At 48.6% G+C, this 10,526-nt stretch overlaps 2 protein-coding genes across 2 annotated transcripts; one reads left to right on the top strand and one right to left on the bottom strand.

Moving 5' to 3' along the window:
- Positions 1–3,208: 3,208 nt before the first annotated feature.
- Positions 3,209–5,035, bottom strand: CLAFUR5_12922 (Benzoylformate decarboxylase; the record flags this gene model as incomplete). Its single annotated transcript, XM_047912070.1, has 1 exon — positions 3,209–5,035. One exon carries the CDS (start codon positions 5,033–5,035, stop codon positions 3,209–3,211), a length of 1,827 nt encoding a protein of 608 aa, XP_047768436.1.
- A 527-nt stretch (positions 5,036–5,562) lies between these two features.
- Positions 5,563–7,163, top strand: CLAFUR5_12923 (MFS-type transporter oryC; the record flags this gene model as incomplete). Its single annotated transcript, XM_047912071.1, has 4 exons — positions 5,563–6,183; positions 6,257–6,558; positions 6,695–6,718; positions 6,770–7,163. 4 exons carry the CDS (start codon positions 5,563–5,565, stop codon positions 7,161–7,163), a joined length of 1,341 nt encoding a protein of 446 aa, XP_047768434.1.
- Between the last annotated feature and the right edge of the window lie 3,363 nt (positions 7,164–10,526).

Consider the following 10,526-nt stretch of genomic DNA (forward strand, 5'->3'; position numbering starts at 1 on the left):
GAGTCCCCCTCTCTTCTAGGTGCCTAGGTCCTTCGGGGTATTAAGGGCAATTACGTTTCTCGCTATTAAGTCGAGTACTTCGTCGGCTATAGGGCGCGGCTACATAAGGCTTTCCTAGGAAGGGTAGTGTATATTAAAGTCTCCTACTACGATGTGGCACCCTTGTCTCTTAAGCGCACTGTCTAGGTGTCTATAGACCCCTAGGTCGCGGCTAGACCTCGAGGCTAGCGGTTATATATATAGGTTGTGTATCTAGGTACTACCTACGTAGAGGGAGGTAATATCGCCCCCGCCTTCTTCGTCTACGTAGTACACTACCTCCTAGTCGGATTCTAGTATGTCCTTACTGATATTGAAGCACGTACGGGGTCTGCCGTCGCCTCGTAGGTATATCGTGTAGCCTAGTAACTTATAGGTCGTTAGTCTCTTATAGTACGGGTTAATCTATAGCTCCTAGATTATAAGGACGTAGTGGACGCGCGGGTCCGCCTCGTATAGGAAATAGTTCTAGACTATATCCTTGCTATAGTTAACGTTATACTAGATAATACTAAGCGTATCGAGGCTAGTTATCGGTATCGACAATCGTTTCCTCTATAGCGTCCTATGTCCTACTGCCCTATACGTCCTAGTCTACGCCTATCGGCTATATACTAAAGGGGAGCCGGGCCTAGTTAGATTCCCTCGCCGTAGCTAGTAGAGCACGTGGCCTCCCGTACGCCCTAGGTTACGTATCCTTTATATCGTTCTCGGCCCTAGGGCGCTTATACCCGACCGCCGCTAGTTAGTTCCGGTATAGGCTAGCCTTACGGTCGCCGTAGAATCTTAGGGCGACGGTTCTATTTGTGATTGCCTTGTTTTTCGCTAGTTTCCGCTATAGGCATTCCGTACTATACGATAGGTAGTACCCCGGACAGTTCGCGTACCGTCTCGTAGTCGGTATATAGTCCCTAGATATATAGTCTCCTATATAGTTCGAGTAGGCCTACTTGTTTATATACGTATAGGTTTAGTGTCTATACTGTTAGTATTTGAAGTATTAGAGGACACGAAAGGATAAGGATTGCTTTTCTACTATCTTAAGGCTATATTGCTAGACTAGGCCTTGTTCTATCGCTAGATCCGCCGCTTTTACGTCTTATAGCTATACTATTAGCGCCGAGGCCTTCTTGCCTTCTAGCCATTTCCTATAGAGCCAAGTCGCCTTCTAGATTAGAGAGTTAAGAGTGACCGGGTTGTCCTCTTAGAGAGCGCGTAGGTGACCCTAGTTAGTTAGGTCAAACTCCTTAGGTATATCGTAGACTAGGATCGTAAATTGCTTCGTTAAGACCTTCGCTAATGCCGTAACCTTAGATGCCCACTATAGCTGTGCCTCTAGGTGCCTCCTAGTAGTAGTAGAGCTAGTATAGATCTATAGAGTGCCGTTAGACTGTTAGTTCACTACGACTACCCCTAGTTAGTTGATTCGTTAGGCGAGCTCCTTATTCGATAGCTTCGCAACTTCGGCCTAGTCTTCCTTTACTATAATACGGATCGTAACTACATCGTACGTTAGGCGGGGGCCTAGTATAGATACCGCGACCGATGCCTAGCTATAGGGGTGTTGATTCCGGGTGGCCTTACTAATCGCCTAGTACGTCGTCCTTATTTCTTATTGCCCTCGGTAATACGACAGTATAAGCGCCGTACGTAGCTAAGTAATCATTACCTATAGAGACCGGTAAGGGAGCTGATCGTTAGTTTCTATGCTTTTTACGTCCTCTATAAGTTGCTACTAGTTGTCTTAGGGGGGCTTTGCCTATAGGGCCGTAGGCGCTATTAGTGCCGTAGCCTAGGCTACTATTGCCTAGGAGTTGCCTAATGTAGCTAGGCACCTCCGCGGCGTTTAGAGCTGAAGAAACAGGGTGAAGAGAACTTTAAGCTATCTAGATTGAATAAGGTAGAACTCCCTTAGTCCTAGGGGCAGTGGCCTACTTTATATATCGTTAGAATGGCCTTGATAAGAGCTTTCGAATGTGTCCGAGTACGGTTAATAGTAAATAGGCGTTCGGTCCTAAGGCAGTTTATAAGAAATGTTAGCGACTATATAATAAGTAGTCGAAGTAAGGAGAAATCCCCCGTAAGCTTCGCGTTTAGAATATACTAGATCTACCTTTGTCTAAAACAACCTCTCTTTTGACTTTCTTAAATAGTACTCGTAGCGCCGGACGTTGATGTCTTTATATTATATAATATATAGCGTAACTAGCTCTTTAAGATATAGCGAATCAATCGGTATAGGTATCGTAAGGGTATATAGTCGACTTAGTACGCGCTAGGTCGTAGTATCGAAATCGATATCCTTGAATAGCGCCGAACCGATATAGGTCGTACGAACGTAAAAAGAGGTACGCTAGAACGGCGATAGCGAGGCGATTTGAACGGCGTAAATATCGTAAGGTAGTAAGTAGGATAGCGTACGCGCGACGTAGGAAGAGGTATTTCTCGATTTCGAGGAGCTCGCGATTTAGACTTAACTTCCCTAGATTGTCCCGACCCTTTTGCGGGATAGAATATAGAAGCAGTTTAAGTTAAAGACAGCTTATAGAAGCAGCCTGGAACTGCAGTGGGCAGTGTGGTTTAGAAACAGTGGTTCAAGAACCACGCTGAAACGTACTAAAACCGTCTACCATCTACGAGCATCTGGGTTTGTTTTTGGAGAACGTCTCGCCTATCGTATGTGGAAGGAGCTTTTTTTGATGATGCTCTGCATCTTTGGCGTCGCTGAGAGGATATGCGAGATGTTCACTCCCTTCGTCTGCGCGATGACCTCTGAGGCTCTGCCTGAAGGGGAAGATGCCAGTAGCGTACTGTACATGTAGTTTCTGCGGCTAATTCCAGCCTCAGGGTGTGCTCGCGGCTCAAGCCGCATCTGTATCCTCTTCGCGTGTCTCGGCTCACAGCTCACTGCTTGGTGAAGAGTCAGGGACATGGAATTCTACGTCCGTACGCCCAGAGGTCGATGGATGGAGGAGTGAGCGACTTGCATGACACTCGTCTGCTATGTCTTGTGTTAGCAGTATATTTGACCCCAGATGAATGCCTTGCCATCGCAGCAGCTGACGCATGTGCTGACAAGGGTGACATTTGTAATGTGCCAGTTCCAAAGCCTACTCAGTTGCATGAGCGTTCCAGACTGGGCTTCCACAGATGATGCCCTGCTTCCGTCCTACTTCGTCTTCTCACTCATAGCACTGCCGTACCCTTGTGGCAGCACCCTCACATCAAGCACCACACACTTTCCCTCTCTCACCTTTCCCACCGCATCCGCAATCGCCGTGCCTAGCTTACTCTTCTCCACCACTCTGGAATCTCTCACGACAGTACATCCCAAGCCCTCAGCAATTTTATGCAAGTCCGGCTGCGGATTATCCAGCTTCATCCCAATGCCTTTGTTCTCGACGTTTCTGCCACGGTGGTTTGCAACCCGCTCTTGATGTACCTCATCGTTGAAGTAGCTACCATTGTTCGCCACGATGACGAGTAGTGGGAGTCGGTAACGTGCGGCGGTCCAAAGTGCGGAGGAACCCATGAGGAAGTCGCCATCTCCGAGGACCGCTACGGCTATGAGGGAAGACTTTGCTTGGCGGATTGCGAGAGCTGTACCAACCACTTGGCCTGGACCGGAGCCTATTCCTGCGCCACCATCCATGCCCATAAACGAGAGAGCATGTGCAGTGCGAAGGTCAGCGCCTGACCAACCTAGAGGTACACGGACAAGGCACGTGTCGTCTGCGGATATCGTGGAGTATATTGAGGCAGCGAGATCTGGCATGAGAATGTCTTCCGTACTGGTATCTGCCGCTGCTGCGGATTGCATACGACCTGATTGGTCTTCTGACCATGCCGAGCGCTGTGTCTCGATCGTTGCTGACGCGGCCAGAACAGCCGACAGCGTCCTGTCAACATCGGCATGAATCGCAATGTCGGCCGGGGAAACTGCGAAATGATCCTTCGACCATCCATTATGGAGTGCAGAATCCAAGCTTACATGAACGACTCTGGCCTGCGGCTCAGCTGTTCCTGCCGCTTTGAGATTGCCCGCAAGGTCCACCCAGTCGAAGGACAGAATGAGGTCCGCTTCCCGGACCAAGGCTGATGTCTCTGGTGTGAGGAAGACGGCCGGTGCGGCAGGCTGGAGCTGATGTGGGAACGGGAATGGAGCCATTTGCTTTATGTCTGTCACGACTCTGGCATCAAATTTCTCGGCTAGTTCGACACGCTCCTGCCAATTCTTTGAGGATGGGGACATACGGCCAAGCAGGAAAAGAGGTTTCTTTGATTCGCCCAGCGCTGCAATGACTCTCAGGGCATCATCGACCGACGGTCCTGGAGAAGAGATCGCGTCCACATATCGTTTCGTATCTGGGAAGTGTAGCGTCGCCGGATCGACGGCACCTTCCTGAAGACCAAGATCGAGGCAAACATAGGTCGGCGCGCATGGCTTGCTACATGCTGCGACAGTCGCATGTACAAGGCTCCTGATAGCAGCGTTTGCGCTGTGCGGCTGATCATCGAACTTGACATACGGTCGGATCAGAGCCCCTTGGTCTTGTGCAGTATGTATCCAGTCAATCCATGGACGCCTTCTTGAAGCATCCAGAGGACCAGTGGCCCCGAGGACAACGATCGGCACTCTATCGCACCAAGCATTGTAGATGGCCATTGTTGCGTGCATCAAGCCCACATTAGCATGTACTGCTGCCGCCATTGGTCTGCCGATGAGTTTGGCATATCCGTGGGCTATTGACACGGCATGTTCTTCGTGCAGGCATACCAGCATTTCCGGACTGACATTGCCCTTGAGGTTGACCAAGCTGTCGTGTAGGCCACGATAAGATGACCCAGGGACAAGTGCAATGTAATCAAGATTCAGACGAGAAAGCTGTTCTGCGATGGCATCGCTGCCAAAGCCAAGACATGGTTCTGACGAATGTGCAGTGGGCTCATCAATGGAGGATAGTCGTTGAGGTCGCTGATCGTCCTGGTAGGCCATGTTGTGCTTGAGCTTGCTTAAGTCAAGTCGAAGGAGTCGACCTTCGTGGAGCTCGATATCACTGACTGCGAGAGGCGGTCAGCTTACCAAGACTTGAGCTGTCGATGTACAAGGATATCTCCAACAGCTTATGGCCAAGCCCACCGCTACGATGCCTGCTCATGCAAAGCGTTCAAGTTGGTACTGAACTTTGGCATACTCGGCATAGCGGTCCAGCACTCACAATGCTGTAGCACTCGTAGAAGTGGAGTCCAGCGTGGTACTGTGCAGACAAGCTCAGAGCTGTCCCGCTTAGCCACCACACCTTGCCGATGCCTCCATTGTCGCTTTTTGGTAGAAGATCACCACCATAGTTTTCGTGACCTGCGGAAGGTGCCACAGAAACGCCATTGTGTGCTGGTGGTGCGAAATAAAAGCCACAATGACGAGGTGTCCATCCTCGTTATTTGGCTTCGCTACCAATCTCGTGCATTGAAGAAGCTTTGAAGCTCGCTGCAACATCACCGAAATCCTTGTGACAAGTGACCATGGTTACCAACCCTCTGGCAAGGGCGAATGGTCGGAGACTGAACGTACTGTCAAAGATCGCATCAACTTGCGGTTTCATCCTGTTCGGCTATGACAATGCCCTGTTCTCCGGACTCATCATCAGTCCATGGTTTCTGGACAAACTCCAACATCCCGATCCAAGTCTTCTTGGGACTATCAGCGCTACATATAATCTAGGAGGGTTTGCTGGCGGCGTGATTGCGTTCTGCGTTGGCAGCCGACCAGGGCGAAGGAGCACCATTTTGACGGGCATTGCAATCACTACCATCGGCGCGATACCTTTTACAGCTGCCACGAGTATCGCGCAACTCGCGGCCGGACGAACAGTATGTGGCGTGGGCGTGGGCATCATGTCGTCGACGGTCGGTCTTTGGCAAGCTGAAACAACGCCAGCAGCCAAGCGTGGAGCATTTCTTGTTGGCCAACTTCTGTATGGCGCGACGCCGGGCCTCTTCCTTGCACAATGGATCAACCATGGATTCTATGCGCATACTGGACGAGTTGCCTTCGCGTTCCCGGTCGCCTTTCAGCTTGTGTTCCTTGCGGTCGCAACGGTGCTTGTCGTTGGTCTGCCAGAGTCGCCTAGATGGTTGGTCAAGGTAGGGCGGAAGGATGAGGCCTTATCGGTCCTCGCACGCCTGACCAGTTATGAAGATGCACAAGAGCGCCTAGCAGATCGTTGAGGTTGATGACCTGGAGAAGCGAGCAAAAGGAGGCTGGGTCCAGGCATTGCTCAAGAATGGTCACACTGAGAACTTCCGTCGTCTATGCTTGGCCATAGGCGTGATGATCGCCCATCAGTTGACTGGGGTGAACTCCATAACGTACTATCTGCCAAGACTGCTGCAGCGATTCATCGGTGCTTCGAGGCAAGAAGTGCTGTGGATTGCAGGTCTCAGCTCTGTCGACTCGGCAACAGCAACCCTCGTGGCCATCTCCACAGTCGATAGAATTGGTCGGAAGCCTTTCATGCTGTAGGGGTCTGCCGCTCAAGCGCTGTTGTTTGTGATCCTTGCCTCGCTGCTCGGCACCGCACCAGAAGCAGACAGGTCCTTCGGTAATTGCCATTGTAGTGGTACTGTTCTTATGGTATTGGACCAACTCTCTCAGCTGGCTAGGCCAGTCATGGGCGTAGTAAGTCTGCCCGGTGGCGACGACCAGATAGACACCGACGAGATTTTGCAGTCCTGCAGAATTTCTGCCACTCCAGATCGGCGAGAAGGGCCTTGCCCTGGGCAACTGCTTCTACTGGCTGTTCCAGTTCATGATGGTAGAGACCACGCCGATTGCGATCGAGAACATCTATCACAAGTTCTATGTCATCTTGGCGGTCTTCAACATCTGCATTGCCATTGTGATCCGGCTAGCCTATCCAGAGACAGCGTTGCTGAGTCTGGAGGATATTGACCTGTTCTTTGTTGAGAAGTATCGGAGAGATGGAGTCGATGCTGTCGCTGTCGCTGTCGCTGGGAATGCAGGAGGGAGGGACAACCTTAGAAGGAAGGTGTCTGAAATCGCGTCGCCAGCATTTCGGAACATTCCAAACTCTAATAAAACGCGACATTCCACCTACATGTAATCTTACCTTCTCATCTTCTGTTCTATTCTCAACAATGACAATCACGTCTCGTCCATGCCACGCATACCATCATGTGATATATTGTCACAGAACCGAGATCTTGCCAAGCTCAGCAGCTGCCGGCGCAGCCAATCTTCGCAAGGATCACCCCGCTATATCATGCTGACCTCCCGTGAATCCTTGATCGACCTTAGCTGGTCTCTGCTGACGTGACTTCAGCAGTACTCCTCTCTGGTGTCGCGATCCAAGCGTGCGCATAGCTATAAGTTCTTTAGAGTATCGGACGCCTCCTATAGTAAAATGTGCTGTTGGCGGTTGTGAACCTCCAAAGGTAAGCGTAGCGGAGTGGAGCTCTCTACCAACCCTTCTAGACTGCAAAGTAGCGTACGATCCACGCTACCGTTACCCGACGTACAGTGCTTATTATACGACGACATAGGCGTTAGCGACGAGTATATGTTTACGAGTTCGCCAACAGGCACAGTGCGGTAGGTCACGTGACCCCAAAACTTGAAAGTTAACCAATCACAGCGGGCACCAAGGCTCGTCCGGGGCTAGTATAGAGCTTCACTCCCTCGCTAACGCCTCACCTACGTACTCGCAAGCTCGTACTCCGGTATAGCTAGCGCTCGGTCGTGTAAGGGCGCGCGTACTATAGGGTCCGAATGAGATAGTTATTGTTCTACGAAGCTACGAAAGAGGAGCGCGAGGCGCGGCGAAGTTATAAAGCAAAGCCAAGCCGCGCTAACCCGATGCAGAAGGTCCGCGGTTCAGCCGGGCCGACGCAGCTACAGTGAGGGGTCGCGGGCTGCCCGTGACAGTACCCCCTCTCCTAAAACACGCCTCAGTCCTCTAAGCGTTATCCACCTTATAAGGCCACTTGCCTATCGAGCTCTATAATCGCGCGAACGCCTAATTATCCTCTAGTACCCTATCGTCATCCGATAACATCGTATTCGCTCTATTAAGACTATCCTCGACCGGCTTTCTTCGAGAAACATGTTGTCTAGTTAGCTAGCTTGCCCTAGGTCTAAGTCTGTCTTCGGCTAGTACTCGCGTATAATCCTTATGACCAAAGTTAGGTATTATTATAGGCTCTATAGGCTCTACTCGAGTATCGAATATATATAGAGTAGATTCTATTAGAGGTAAGGCTCGAGGCGACTTATTCGTGACGGTGTCTTTCGGAATGACCCTGATCGAGTTGAGCCCGAGCATCTTAGTAGCTAGTAGGCACTAGTTAGATAGAGCTACAAAGCCTATAGGCGTAGATAACTCCGGCCGGTTATAGTAAAAGTCTATAATAGCGGCGGCTACGTGTTTAAGTATGTCCTCTATAGGTCACTAGGTCTTACTATCCTCCTCGTTCTAATATCTAGCCTATTTCACCTTATACTATATATCTACCTTACGCTTATGCCCCTTCTTTACCTTGCCTACCCGCTTACGGGTATATATATTAAGGATCTTTTCTACCTCGTATATATACGTAGGTACTACTACTATATCGGCTGCTATATTAGCCTCGGTAGTATTAGGTTCGATAGTTATCGGTAGTAGCGGCGCTAGATACTGCCCTTCAAGTAGTAGGAAATCGGGGTGGTCGGCTCGTTATAGTAGTAAGGTATAGAAGTAGTTATTAAGTCCTACTAGAGCGTCTAATAGTTTCAGTTAATAAGAGAGTCTAGCCGGTATAACTTCCGTAATCTAGTAAGGGCCGGCATATCTCCTATCTAGCTTCTTAGATAGTCGAGTCGTACGGATGTTCTTAGTACTAAGATATACCTAATTACCTACCTTATAGTCTAGAGGAATGCTTTGGTAGCGGTTTGCTACTTCTACTTAGAAAGCTTATAGCATTTATATATTCTCTTAAAGGTGCTTATAAAGCTCGCAAATTCGACGTATAAAGGTTTCTACTAATCGCGTATCTAGTCGCTAGAGAGTAGTTAGTCCTCCCTCCTTTCTAGCGTTTAGGTCAACTCGCTCTATAAACTTAGGGTTGTAGCCTAAGGTAGCGTAGAACGGCGACACACTAGTAGTCTTAGATAGGTAATTATTGATCTTAAACTAAGTAAGGCATAGCCATTCTGTCTAGTCGTCCTATACCTTATTAGTAAATATACGATAATACTGTTCTATCGCCTAGTTAGTACGTTCTAACTGTCTATTAGTTTCTAGGTAATACGAAGAACTTAGCTTACGATTTGTACGGAGTATCTTATAGAGTTTCTTCTAGAAGGTAGCAACCTACTACTTACTACGGTCTGATATAATAGTGTTAGGAAACCCGCGCCGACAGAACACATGTTTAAGGAAAAGCCTTGCCGCATTCTATGCTGTCATTACGCCAATAGGGATCAGCTCGACTTCCTTAGTGAGCCTGTTAGTGACGGTCATAATGTTGTTATAGACTATGCCGTTAAGAGTACTATCTAGGAGTCCGATAACGAAGTCGACTATAATGTGTTTCTAAGGCCGATCTAGAACAGGAAGTGGCTGTAGTAATCCTAGTAGCTAGGAGTATAGAGATTTTGTTATATAGTAGGTACGGCAATTCGCGGTGTATCTACGTACGGATCTCGCTAATCTAGGCTAGTAGAATTCACGTACTACGAGTTTATAAGTACGAGCTCGTCCTAGATAGCCTACTACTAGAGCGTTATAGTTTATCTTAATTATCCTAGTCTATAAGGCTTAGTCATTTAGTACCTATAAGCTCTAGCCGTTGTATTAATTTCGAATATATAGTAGGTCGCTATCTACTTTATAGTGTGCTAGGTGAATCTTCGCTCTCTATAGGAGTATAGGAGTGCGGTCTTTCTATAGGTCCTTAATCGCGGTCGTAAGCTCGTTATCGGTTACGTACGCCGTCGATATTCGATACTCGAGTTCGGCTTCCCGCTAACTTTTACGCGTCGCCGGTTGTTTAGTAGGCGCATCTCGTTCTATAGGCATAAACTCTTTAGCTTTAGGGTTTAGCTATACTAGTTCCTCTTCTTCCGGCGCATCTTCTACTATTACCTATAGTAAGGCGATCTTAAGGAATCGCTTAGGAGGTAGTAATGTCTAATGCTAATACTAGTTCCGAGGGTCGTCTACCCCCTACGGAAGGTCCTAGCTACGTCTCGTTAGGCTGTCTAGCTTTGTACCTTAAATTCCTAGACGGTATATTATCTTAAAGTTGAACTATAATAAGAACTTAGCCTAACGCGCTTATCGCCGATTTAGCTACTTTGTCTTTATAAAGTATTCTAGGTTCTTATAGTCGGTATAAATCTTGACTAGCTATAAGTCCTTATTATCTACCTCGTAGGCAAGCTCGGGTCTCTATTCCTTAGAAGCCTTAATAATAGCTAACAG

Source organism: Fulvia fulva, chromosome 11 (assembly GCF_020509005.1).
Source record: "Fulvia fulva chromosome 11, complete sequence".
NCBI lineage: Eukaryota > Fungi > Ascomycota > Dothideomycetes > Mycosphaerellales > Mycosphaerellaceae > Fulvia > Fulvia fulva.